This window comes from Misgurnus anguillicaudatus, chromosome 6, assembly GCF_027580225.2.
Source record: "Misgurnus anguillicaudatus chromosome 6, ASM2758022v2, whole genome shotgun sequence".
Taxonomy (NCBI): Eukaryota; Metazoa; Chordata; class Actinopteri; order Cypriniformes; family Cobitidae; genus Misgurnus; species Misgurnus anguillicaudatus.
Genome location: NC_073342.2, coordinates 28,367,559 through 28,381,393, shown reverse-complemented (window position 1 = coordinate 28,381,393; position 13,835 = coordinate 28,367,559). Strand labels below are relative to the sequence as shown.

Below are 13,835 nucleotides of genomic sequence, written 5' to 3'. Positions count from 1 at the left end.
TGGGCTCAGCTCCTCAACAAACTTCTTATAATATTCTACTGGGAATCCGTCAGAGCCTGGTGATTTTCCAGGTTTCAAAGACATTATCACAGTTCTAACCTCCTCTTGTGTTATAGGTCCTTCAATTGAAGCTCGTTCGTCAGGGGTTAAAGTGGATAATGTAACATTAGCTAAAAAATCTTTTAACTCCTTCTGACTATAAATGGATTCTGATGTGTATAATTTTGAATAGTACTGATTAAAAACCCTATTAATTTCTTTGTTGGAAGTGTGCACCTTATTTCCATCCTTAATTGCAGGTATTACATGACATGCATCATGTTGCTTTATCTGTCTAGCAAGGAGTTTCCCAGCTTTTTCCCCACTTTCATAATACTTGGTCTTTAATCGAAATAACGCATGTTCTGCTTTTTTGTTAAATAATTCGTGAAAATCAAATTTTAATTGACAAAGTTGTTTAAATTTCAAATCTGTAAAACATTGCATCAAATCCTTTTCTAGATCACAGATTTGTTTTTCTAAGAGTTTCACTTTTCCTACACTTTCTTTCTTTTTTCTACTTGCATAGGCAATACATTTTCCCCTGATAAATGCTTTACAGGTATCCCATACTGTTGCTAATCTCTGGGTTGACCCAATATTCAGTTCAAAAAACATCTTTATGTCATCCTGCAATGAATCTACAAAGACCTTATCCTCCAACATAAAGGTATTAAGTCTCCACCTCCCCCGTTTCTTAAAATCTACCGTCATTTCTAATTTTAACTCCACATGTGCATGATCTGTCAATCCTATAACTCCAATTATACAATCAACAACAGAGTCAATTAAAGAGTTGGAGATCAGAAAATAATCAATTCTTGAAAAGGTCTTGTGGCAATTTGAGAAGAATGTGTATTCCCGTTCTCGTGGGTTAACCAGTCTCCAAATATCTATTAATCCATTGTCATCTTTAAGAGTGTGAATAGCCGCCCTATCTCTGGGGGTTGATCTGATGTTGTTTTGACTTCTATCCACGCTTCCATCCATAGTTTGATTAAAGTCACCTCCAAGTATAACATGTCCCTCAAGATTGGCTAATATTTTATTTACCTCATGAAAAAAATCAGGCTCCTCCTTATTTGGTGCATATATATTACAAAACACTACTTTAACATCGTTGAGCTTTGCTTCTATGCAGAGTATACGACCTTCCTTATCTTTGTGTTGATTCATCAATACAAAGTGTATTTTCTTCCTCACTAATATGGCTACTCCACTCCTCTTGCTAGACACAGAATTATGAAACACATGTCCGACCCAGTCACGTTTAAGTTTCAAAGCCTCCTTTTCATCTTTAAAATGCGTTTCTTGTAAGAATGCAACGTCAGTTTTCCTGATCTTAAGGTATGTAAGTAATTTTTTTCTTTTAACAGGTGACCCACATCCATTTATATTCCAAGAAATTATATTTATACATTGTTTAGCCATCACCCACTGTGTAAAACTGTGCACCTGCTGTGCTCCGATGCAATTTGCTTGTTAAGCTCCCAAAATAAATAAAAAATAACCCTTTAACATACAAACTGGTATTGTACCCACCATTATTTCTAATAGAAAACCAATTATTCAACTTCCAACATTTATGTGAACAGTAAAACCTTGAAAAACATACAGAAAACAAAACAAACAAAGGGAAAATAAATAAACTCAAAACACTGCCCTTAAGGGGCAGTGAACCCACTTTTGGGTCACACATTTGGTCCGTGATGCTCGCGGTCAGAGTGCACACGCTGACTCGGGTAGACAGACCCCAAAGCTTTCCCCGGCCCACCAAAACACCGTTTAATAATACTTCGACTTACATATTTAAGTCCCAGCCTTTTACTCGTCGCCTCCTTGTAGTTGGATGTGCTCCTTTATATATCTTTCTGCTTCCGCGTGATCAGTAAAACTCTGCTTTTTTCCTTTCCAAGTAAACTTCAGAGTGGCTGGGTGAACCAGTGTATGACGAACTTCGCGGTCCCAAAGTAACCTCTTCGCTGTGGTGAATTTTTTTCCTCATCATTGCCCTCTCTCTCGACATATCCTCGAAGATGGAAAGCCTGCATTCATCCCATTCAAATCCCCTGCTCTTTTTCGCTGCAGCTAAGACTTTCTCCCTCGCGGTGTAACGTAAAAATTTCACCAACACGGCCCGGGGGCGTTGATCATCATTGGGCTTTGGTCCGAAGCTCCGATGACTCCGCTCAATCTCGAACTCCGGTCCCGTCAACCGGAGCCCATCTGATAGAATCTTTTGAACGTACTCGTTCATTTTGCATCCGACTTCTTTACCTTCTTTAAGGCCGATTATTTTGATGTTATTCCGTCGGCTGCGATTTTCTAAATCCTCAGCTTTGTTCCATAGCTCGTCCACAAGTTTCGTCATCCTCTCAGTTTCTCCAGTAAGGCGATCCGTTGAATCTTCCACGTGCGAGATGCGATTCTCGGCTTCGTCAAGTCTGGCCTGTACCGAATTAATGGCTTCTTTAAGTTCTGTAGTAGTTGACTTAATAGTTGTCACATCACTTGCTACCCCTTGTAGAGTAGCGTTCATTTGACTAATTTCAGCAAAAAGATCTTTCATGTTCGAGCCGCTTGACTCTAGTGACGGAGGATCGTTAGCTTCAGGGGTCGTTGTTTTCAGACGGGTTTGCACCCCTCGAATTTGTTGCTTGGACGATGTCATATTCGTTTGTCGGATGCTTCAAGCGAAAAGTAAGTTATTTATTGAAATTTGATTAAACTTGCGAAGCAAATATATAGTAAATCATGTAATTAGTGGTGGGTATCCGAGCGCTGCTCTAGCGTGCTGCCATCTCCCAGCTTGTCATCACGTGACTCCACACGTTTTGTCTAATATTGAGAGAATTTAGAACATCCATAAATGCACATCCTAGTGCATCTTTTGGGTTATCCACATGAATATTAAAATCACCAACGATAAGAGCTTTATCTACAGTGACTACAAGCTCAGACAGGAAATCTGCTATTTCTTTAAGGAAATCTGCATGATGGCCCGGAGGTCTATAGATTGTAGCTAAGGCAAAAGAGAGCTGTTTGTGGTTACGATCGGTTATTTCCATATTTAACAACATTAGTTCGAATGATTTAAATTTTACTTCAGATTTTTGGTTTACTTTAAAAATTTTGTTGTATATTGTAGCTACACCACCCCCTCTCCCCTTTAATCGAGGTTCGTGTTTATAATTATAGTCTTGAGGGGTGGATTTGTTTAAACTAATGTAGTCGTCTGCTTTAAGCCAGGTTTCTGTTAAACAGAGTGCATCTAAGTTTTGGTCTGTAACTATTTCATTGACAATAGGTTCTTTATTGGTAAGCGATCTAATGTTAAGAAGGCCGAATTTTAACATTCGAGGTTCATCTGTTAAAGTATTGTTTTCTAATTTTATATTAATCAGATTTGTACCAGATGTGGCAAGCGGTGCTCTGTATTTATTTGTTCGGGGAACAGATACAGTTGAAATGTGTTGATATTCTGGTAAGATTGACTCGAAGTGCTGGGATATAAGTGATCTTGACATATCACGGCAGCTAACAGATGGACGGTTAAGTCTGGTGTCATTCGTGCCGGCGTGAATAACAATTTTAGAAAACTTACGCTTAGCATTAGCCAGCACTTTAAGTTTTGATCTAATGTCTGAAGACCTGGCTCCCGGTATACAATCGACTATGGTGGCTGGTGCCTCAATGTTCGCGTTCCTAAGTATCGAATCTCCAATGACCAAGGCACTTTTAACAGACGTCTCAGTCGGTGTGTTGCTTAGAATATCGAACCTGTTTGAAATTACCAGGGGGGTCTTGGGTGGGCACCGGAAACGACTTTGCCGCCTGACAGTCACCCAGTTAGTCGGCCCCCTTGACTCAGATGATGGAACCGAGCTATGTGTATTACGTTTAACACTAGGCGCACCCGAAACAGTGTTTGTAGCATTAGCGGTATTAGCGTTTGTAGCATTAGCGGTATTAGCGTTTGTAGCATTAGCGGTATTAACGTTTGTAGAATTAGCGGTATTAGCGTTTGTAGCATTAGCGGTATTAGCGTTTGTAGCATTAGCGGTATTGTTGTCATCAACTAGCGTTTGGATGCGCGCTTCTAGTTCTGCAATCTTCTCCGTCAGCCTTACTACTTCAATACACTTAGCACAAGTAAACCCCTCTGTGCTGATGGAAGAAGCTAAACTGTACATGTGGCAAGTAATGCAGGTTACAATAACAAGCGGAGTCTTACCGCTTTCATGTTGGGTGATGGCGTCTTCGGTCACCTGGACGCGGTCCGTGAAGCTACATCGCGAGGGAAGCTCACTCGCAACACGCCCCGATCGCCTGCGGACGTCTGTAGCCAGTGTGATGTGAGGCAAGCTGAATCTGCGACGGCCGGGCAGCGGCTCCTCCACGGCTTCCCAATCGCTTTCATTCTGGGCGATGGCGTCTCCGTTCCCTCGAGCGCGGTCCGTTAAGCTGCACCGCGTAGGGTGTTCGCTTTTTACACTTCTCGGTCGCTTGTGGATGTCTGGAGCCTGGGTGAACTGGGCGTTGTACTTCGCGTAGGATCTGCGATAACCGGGTATCAACTGCTCCACAGCTTCCCGCTCAGGTGAGGACAGGTCTGAATAGCATACAGTGGATGAGTCCGCCATTAGATCGGCAAAATGGTAACTAAAACCGGCACCTGTTTGTTGATGCTAGCGGGCTATATGCTAACACTGGGTGTTTAGCAGTGATAAATCGTTTCACGTGGTAGTACTGCTCAATAGTCGTCACGGTAAAGTATTCTTGAGATAAACGAATATGTTATATTATATAAATAGGAACAAGGTAGTCAGAAAATAGGATTTGGATGATAAACTCGACGGAGCTCTGATGCACGACGCTCACTCTGACTCTCACTCTGACGTAGAAAAAGTTATTTTAACCACTGATTCTTCACAGCCAAACGTTTAGTATATCCCTCCTTGAAAAAGTAATTTTAACCACTGATTCTTAGTAAATCCCTCCGTGAAATAGTAATTTTAACCACTGATTCTTCACAGCCAAACGTTTAGTATATCCCTCCTTGATAAAGTAATTTTAACCACTGATTCTTCACAGCCAAACGTTTAGTATATGCCTCCTTGAAAAAGTAATTTTAACCACTGATTCTTCACAGTCAAACGTTTAGTATATGCCTCCTTGAAAAAGTAATTTTAACCACTGATTCTTCACAGTCAAACGTTTAGTAAATCCCTCCTTGAAAAAGTAATTTTAACCACTGATTCTTAGTAAATCCCTCCGTGAAATAGTAATTTTAACCACTGATTCTTCACAGCCAAACGTTTAGTATATGCCTCCTTGAAAAAGTAATTTTAACCACTGATTCTTCACAGTCAAACGTTTAGTAAATCCCTCCTTGAAAAAGTAATTTTAACCACTGATTCTTAGTAAATCCCTCCGTGAAATAGTAATTTTAACCACTGATTCTTCACAGTCAAACGTTTAGTATATGCCTCCTTGAAAAAGTAATTTTAACCACTGATCCTTCACAGCCAAGCGTTTAGTAAATCCCTCCTTGAAAAAGTAATTTTAACCACTGATTCTTAGTAAATCCCTCCGTGAAATAGTAATTTTAACCACTGATTCTTCACAGCCAAACGTTTAGTATATCCCTCCTTGAAAAAGTAATTTTAACCACTGATTCTTCACAGCAAAACGTTTAGTATATGCCTCCTTGAAAAAGTTATTTTAACCACTGATTCTTCACAGTCAAACGTTTAGTATATCCTTCCTTGAAAAAGTAATTTTAACCACTGATTCTTCACAGTCAAACGTTTAGTATATGCCTCCTTGAAAAAGTAATTTTAACCATTGATTCTTCACAGCCAAACGTTTAGTATATGCCTCCTTGAAAAAGTAATTTTAACCACTGATTCTTCACAGCCAAACGTTTAGTATATGCCTCCTTGAAAAAGTTATTTTAACCACTGATTCTTCACAGTCAAACGTTTAGTATATCCCTCCTTGAAAAAGTTATTTTAACCACTGATTCTTCACAGCCAAACGTTTAGTATATCCCTCCTTGAAAAAGTAATTTTAACCACTGATTCTTCACAGCCAAACGTTTAGTATATCCCTCCTTGAAAAAGTAATTTTAACCACTGATTCTTCACAGTCAAACGTTTAGTATATGCCTCCTTGAAAAAGTTATTTTAACCACTGATTCTTCACAGCCAAACGTTTAGTATATGCCTCCTTGAAAAAGTTATTTTAACCACTGATTCTTCACAGCCAAACGTTTAGTAAATCCCTCCTTGAAAAAGTTATTTTAACCACTGATTCTTCACAGCCAAACGTTTAGTATATCCCTCCTTGAAAAAGTTATTTTAACCACTGATTCTTCACAGTCAAACGTTTAGTATATGCCTCCTTGAAAAAGTTATTTTAACCACTGATTCTTCACAGCAAAACGTTTAGTATATGCCTCCTTGAAATAGTAATTTTAACCACTGATTCTTCACAGCCAGACGTATATTATATCCCTCCGTGAAAGTAATTTTAACCACTGATTCTTCACAGCCAAACGTTTAGTATATCCCTCCGTGAAAGTAATTTTAACCACTGATTCTTCACAGCCAAACGTTTAGTATATTCCTCCTTGAAAAAGTAATTTTAACCACTGATTCTTCACAGTCAAACGTTTAGTATATGCCTCCTTGAAAAAGTTATTTTAACCACTGATTCTTCACAGCAAAACGTTTAGTATATGCCTCCTTGAAATAGTAATTTTAACCACTGATTCTTCACAGCCAGACGTATATTATATCCCTCCGTGAAAGTAATTTTAACCACTGATTCTTCACAGCCAAACGTTTAGTATATCCCTCCGTGAAAGTAATTTTAACCACTGATTCTTCACAGCCAAACGTTTAGTATATTCCTCCTTGAAAACGTAATTTTAACCACTGATTCTTCACAGCCAAACGTTTAGTATATCCCTCCTTGAAAGTAATTTTAACCACTGATTCTTCACAGTCAAATGTTTAGTATATCCCTCCTTGAAAAAGTAATTTTAACCACTGATTCTTCACAGCCAAATGTTTAGTATATCCCTCCTTGAAAAAGTAATTTTAACCACTGATTCTTCACAGCAAAACGTTTAGTATATCCCTCCTTGAAAAAGTAATTTTAACCACTGATTCTTCACAGCCAAACGTTTAGTATATCCCTCCTTGAAAGTAATTTTAACCACTGATTCTTCACAGTCAAATGTTTAGTATATCCCTCCTTGAAAAAGTAATTTTAACCACTGATTCTTCACAGCAAAACGTTTAGTATATCCCTCCTTGAAAAAGTTATTTTAACCACTGATTCTTAGTAAATCCCTCCGTGAAATAGTAATTTTAACCACTGATTCTTCACAGCCAAACGTTTAGTATATCCCTCCTTGAAAAAGTAATTTTAACCACTGATTCTTCACAGCCAAATGTTTAGTATATGCCTCCTTGAAAAAGTAATTTTAACCACTGATTCTTAGTAAATCCCTCCGTGAAATAGTAATTTTAACCACTGATTCTTCACAGCCAAACGTTTAGTATATCCTTCCTTGAAAAAGTAATTTTAACCACTGATTCTTCACAGCCAAATGTTTAGTATATGCCTCCTTGAAAAAGTAATTTTAACCACTGATTCTTAGTAAATCCCTCCGTGAAATAGTAATTTTAACCACTGATTCTTCACAGTCAAATGTTTAGTATATCCCTCTTTGAAAAAGTAATTTTAACCACTGATTCTTCACAGCCAAATGTTTAGTATATCCCTCCTTGAAAAAGTAATTTTAACCACTGATTCTTCACAGCAAAACGTTTAGTATATTCCTCCTTGAAAAAGTAATTTTAACCACTGATTCTTCACAGCCAAACGTTTAGTATATCCCTCCTTGAAAGTAATTTTAACCACTGATTCTTCACAGTCAAATGTTTAGTATATCCCTCCTTGAAAAAGTAATTTTAACCACTGATTCTTCACAGCCAAATGTTTAGTATATCCCTCCTTGAAAAAGTAATTTTAACCACTGATTCTTCACAGCAAAACGTTTAGTATATTCCTCCTTGAAAAAGTAATTTTAACCACTGATTCTTCACAGCCAAACGTTTAGTATATCCCTCCTTGAAAGTAATTTTAACCACTGATTCTTCACAGTCAAATGTTTAGTATATCCCTCCTTGAAAAAGTAATTTTAACCACTGATTCTTCACAGCCAAATGTTTAGTATATCCCTCCTTGAAAAAGTAATTTTAACCACTGATTCTTCACAGCAAAACGTTTAGTATATCCCTCCTTGAAAAAGTTATTTTAACCACTGATTCTTAGTAAATCCCTCCGTGAAATAGTAATTTTAACCACTGATTCTTCACAGCCAAACGTTTAGTATATCCCTCCTTGAAAAAGTAATTTTAACCACTGATTCTTCACAGCCAAATGTTTAGTATATGCCTCCTTGAAAAAGTAATTTTAACCACTGATTCTTAGTAAATCCCTCCGTGAAATAGTAATTTTAACCACTGATTCTTCACAGCCAAACGTTTAGTATATCCTTCCTTGAAAAAGTAATTTTAACCACTGATTCTTCACAGCCAAATGTTTAGTATATGCCTCCTTGAAAAAGTTATTTTAACCACTGATTCTTCACAGCCAAACGTTTAGTATATCCCTCCTTGAAAAAGTAATTTTAACCACTGATTCTTCACAGCAAAACGTTTAGTATATCCCTCCTTGAAAAAGTAATTTTAACCACTGATTCTTCACAGCCAAACGTTTATTATATCCCTCCTTGAAAAAGTTATTTTAACCACTGATTCTTAGTAAATCCCTCCGTGAAATAGTAATTTTAACCACTGATTCTTCACAGCCAAACGTTTAGTATATCCCTCCTTGAAAAAGTAATTTTAACCACTGATTCTTCACAGCCAAATGTTTAGTATATGCCTCCTTGAAAAAGTAATTTTAACCACTGATTCTTAGTAAATCCCTCCGTGAAATAGTAATTTTAACCACTGATTCTTCACAGCCAAACGTTTAGTATATCCTTCCTTGAAAAAGTAATTTTAACCACTGATTCTTCACAGCCAAATGTTTAGTATATGCCTCCTTGAAAAAGTTATTTTAACCACTGATTCTTCACAGCCAAACGTTTAGTATATCCCTCCTTGAAAAAGTAATTTTAACCGCTGATTCTTCACAGTCAAACGTTTAGTAAATCCCTCCGTGAAAAAGTAATTTTAACCGCTGATTCTTCACAGCCAAACGTTTAGTATATCCCTCCGTAAAAAAGTTATTTTAACCACTGATTCTTCACAGCCAAACGTTTAGTATATCCCTCCTTGAAAAAGTTATTTTAACCACTGATTCTTCACAGCCAAACGTTTAGTATATCCCTCCTTGAAAAAGTAATTTTAACCGCTGATTCTTCACAGCCAAACGTTTAGTATATCCCTCCGTAAAAAAGTTATTTTAACCACTGATTCTTCACAGCCAAACGTTTAGTATATCCCTCCTTGAAAAAGTTATTTTAACCACTGATTCTTCACAGCAAAACGTTTAGTATATCCCTCCTTGAAAAAGTAATTTTAACCACTGATTCTTCACAGCCAAACGTTTAGTATATGCCTCCTTGAAAAAGTTATTTTAACCACTGATTCTTCACAGCCAAACGTTTAGTATATCCCTCCTTGAAAAAGTAATTTTAACCACTGATTCTTCACAGCCAAATGTTTAGTATATGCCTCCTTGAAAAAGTTATTTTAACCACTGATTCTTCACAGCCAAACGTTTAGTATATCCCTCCTTGAAAAAGTTATTTTAACCACTGATTCTTCACAGCCAAACGTTTAGTATATCCCTCCTTGAAAAAGTAATTTTAACCACTGATTCTTAGTAAATCCCTCCATGTAATAATAATTTTAACCACTGATTCTTCACAGCCAAATGTTTAGTATATGCCTCCTTGAAAAAGTTATTTTAACCACTGATTCTTCACAGCCAAACGTTTAGTATATGCCTCCTTGAAAAAGTTATTATAACCACTGATTCTTCACAGCCAAACGTTTAGTATATCCCTCCTTGAAAAAGTTATTTTAACCACTGATTCTTCACAGCCAAACGTTTAGTATATCCCTCCTTGAAAAAGTAATTTTAACCACTGATTCTTCACAGCCAAACGTTTAGTATATGCCTCCTTGAAAAAGTTATTTTAACCACTGATTCTTCACAGCCAAACGTTTAGTATATCCCTCCTTGAAAAAGTAATTTTAACCACTGATTCTTCACAGCCAAACGTTTAGTATATGCCTCCTTGAAAAAGTTATTTTAACCACTGATTCTTCACAGCCAAACGTTTAGTATATCCCTCCTTGAAAAAGTTATTTTAACCACTGATTCTTCACAGCCAAACGTTTAGTATATCCCTCCTTGAAAAAGTAATTTTAACCACTGATTCTTCACAGCCAAACGTTTAGTATATGCCTCCTTGAAAAAGTTATTTTAACCACTGATTCTTCACAGCCAAACGTTTAGTATATCCCTCCTTGAAAAAGTAATTTTAACCACTGATTCTTCACAGCCAAACGTTTAGTATATGCCTCCTTGAAAAAGTAATTTTAACCACTGATTCTTCACAGCCAAACGTTTAGTATATCCCTTCTTGAAAAAGTTATTTTAACCACTGATTCTTCACAGCCAAACGTTTAGTATATCCCTCCTTGAAAAAGTAATTTTAACCACTGATTCTTAGTAAATCCCTCCATGTAATAATAATTTTAACCACTGATTCTTCACAGCCAAACGTTTAGTATATGCCTCCTTGAAAAAGTTATTTTAACCACTGATTCTTCACAGCCAAACGTTAAGTATATCCCTCCGTAAACAAGTTATTTTAACCACTGATTCTTCACAGTCAAACGTTTAGTATATCCCTCCGTAAACAAGTTATTTTAACCACTGATTCTTCACAGTCAAACGTTTAGTAAATCCCTCCTTGAAAAAGTAATTTTTCGTTTCTCCCACGGGCAAGACTGTAGGCAGAGATTATTATGCAAAGTGTTGGTATTACGTGGACAAAGTCAAGCAGGAGAATCAATCCATATGACGACTCGTTTCAGCGATTCAGAGGCAACTCCCTACTTTAGAAGCCAAAAACTTAATAATCGTGCACTTTTTGGTTCAACTACTTTGCACATTGTTTACATTGATGGACAGCTACATGACACACTGCAATACAGGTCATTTTCAATTTTGGATTTGTGTGGCTCTTTAAAATGATTGTTTGCTTGTTAAGGGCTGGTTTGCCGGCAGAAATCTGGCATTGTCACAAGTCACGACTAAATACTTCTTATGGGTGGACGATGACTTTGTGTTCCTGAATGAGACGCGTATAGAGAGATTTGTGGAGATTATGGAAGCTGTTCCTGAATTAGATGTGGTAAGTAAATCTGCTACTACTATAGTTAATAATTAGACTTATGAACAGGTGCACTAAAAATTCAATTGTATGTTGCATGCATAGACTTATAATCTTAACTTTCTCAGGTCGGTGGTCAGGTAGGAAACAATAAGTTTGCCTTTAAATTGAATTATAAAGAAGGGAACAACGAAGAAGGCGGTTGCATCTCACGTGTTGGAGGTTTTTACGCACCCCTGCCGGGATTTAAAGGGTGCTTCTTCGTTGATGGAGTTGTGAACTACTTTATGGGCCGAACGGATGCCGTTCGAAAGGTCGGTTTTGACCCGTTACTCAAAAAGGTCGGACACAGTGGTAAGTGGACTGTAAAGTATTAAGTTACAGGAATTCTGCCTTTAACCCATCATACCTAAACCTTTGATATGACAATGATCAGCAATGATACTGTGTTTTTTCCTCAACCTTCAGAATTCTTCATTGATGGACTTGGAGAATTGTTACTTGTCACCTGTCAAGGTCTCAAAATTGGTCATCAGAAAAAAACGTACACACCCAACTACGGAAAATACAGACCTCCAAAAGCTGATTCAGAAAATAAACTGACTCACCATTATTTCAAGAATCATCTAAAATGCATCAAATACTAAAAGGAGATTTACAGGTGAAATCACAACATCCAGTTTATCTTTAAATGTGATTTGAAATAATCGTAATTTTGTATTTTTCATTCTGTGTTCTTAAATGAACGAGTCCTTACACTGGTTTTGCTTTTGTTTTGTTCTTGTTTCAGTATCATCCGAGCTTTACACAGTTAAAGGCATCGAACAATATTAACTTATCAATAATATTAATGTTTTACAGTATGTTGATAAACATGACAGATATTAAGTGATGATATTAATGCCCAGATAGCACAGGTACATCTATAGGATGTCTGCTAAAGATCTGATGTGTCTCAGAAAGAGCTGTTTTATTCTAAATCAGACGTCTTCAGTACGTCTATATAACATCTGTCAGGAAATAGTTTGCTGATGAGGAAACGATAACAAACACCTTGCATAAGTAAAAGCAGATATTAGATAGACGATGTATGTGTGCTGTCTGGGTTTGGTTGAGTTTACTTTAGTATTTAAACCTCATGAGCTTATGAAATATTCTGTAATATCCTTCTTCCTACAGCTAAAGTCATAATAATTGTCAGTAAGTTACAGTTACATGCTTTGTTTTAGGCGATAACAGAAACATGAAACCCCTACTATGAAACTGTTGTACATGTTATTTTTTTAAATAATTATGAATGTAATTAATAAATTGTTAATATTTAAAAAGCTGTAAACCAATAAAAATAAATCTGAATAAATTTTTGCTGAATTAAAGATGTGTGCCTTGATATGATATAATATGATATGCTACTGTGCTGTGCTCTACGATGTGATGTGTAAGGCCGGTTTCATACACACGCGTTATCCATGCGTGAACATTGTTGTCACACCAACTGCATTTGTACCTGAATTATATAGAAAAATGAAATGAAAATAAACTAATCTGATCTGAAATGATTTATTTGTAATAAACAGCACTGTACAAAAGTCTTAGGCCATCCCCACCAGCTTTGTTGTTGTTTAAGTTTTAATGGCCATTCAAATTTATTTTTCATTCTTTTTATTAAGATACAAACAGGAAATATGTACACAAAATTTGAAACGAAACTAAATGTCTTCTTCAGGCATCAGTCAGTATTTAGTGTGACCTCTCTTGGCACACCTTCAGCTTTTTTAAGGAGACTGAAGTCATTTGATTAGATAAGAATTTAGATATATTATCCAAACAGTTATTAAGGGCCTATGGTAACTTTTTTTAGTTTTACATTTATTTAATACTTTTTTCTTACCCTTTTTTTCATATGCATGTTATTATTAAATTCTTATTTTGCTCACTTGTTGTTTTACTCTTCTAAAGGTGCTCTGTTTATTAAAAAAGGTTCAATAAAAACGAACTAAGTAACAAGGCACGCAATCCTGCAGTTGCCTGCTGCTCAAGTGGAAGGGAAGTTTACAATTGAGCTTATACTTTTATACAGTTTTTAATACTACATACAATTTTCTTGTATTTTCTGGTTGTATTCTAGTAAAGAGACCATTGCTTAAACAACAAATATAATGGTGGCATGACTAAGACTTTTGCACAGTACTGAACCACACACACAGTCAGAAGAGGCTATATGACTAACCCATTGCTAGTCGTGTAAGTTTTACATTTAAAGGCTGGGTGCATGATTTTTGAAAAACACTTGAAAAAGGTAGTTGGCCGAGTACTAAAACACACTTGTAGCCAATTAGCAGTAAGGGGCTTGGCCCGGTTG

At 36.7% G+C, this 13,835-nt stretch overlaps 1 protein-coding gene across 1 annotated transcript in view; it reads left to right on the top strand.

Moving 5' to 3' along the window:
- Window positions 1-12,255, top strand: part of LOC141349133 (beta-1,4 N-acetylgalactosaminyltransferase 2-like) — a 29,249-nt gene extending 16,994 nt beyond the window's left edge. The window contains exons 5-7 of the mRNA XM_073868894.1: window positions 11,351-11,494; window positions 11,602-11,827; window positions 11,942-12,255. Coding sequence (XP_073724995.1) covers window positions 11,351-11,494; window positions 11,602-11,827; window positions 11,942-12,120 — 549 coding nt within the window. The 3' untranslated portion in view covers window positions 12,121-12,255. The remainder of the gene's footprint in view (window positions 1-11,350; window positions 11,495-11,601; window positions 11,828-11,941) is intronic.
- The last annotated feature ends 1,580 nt before the right edge of the window (window positions 12,256-13,835 follow it).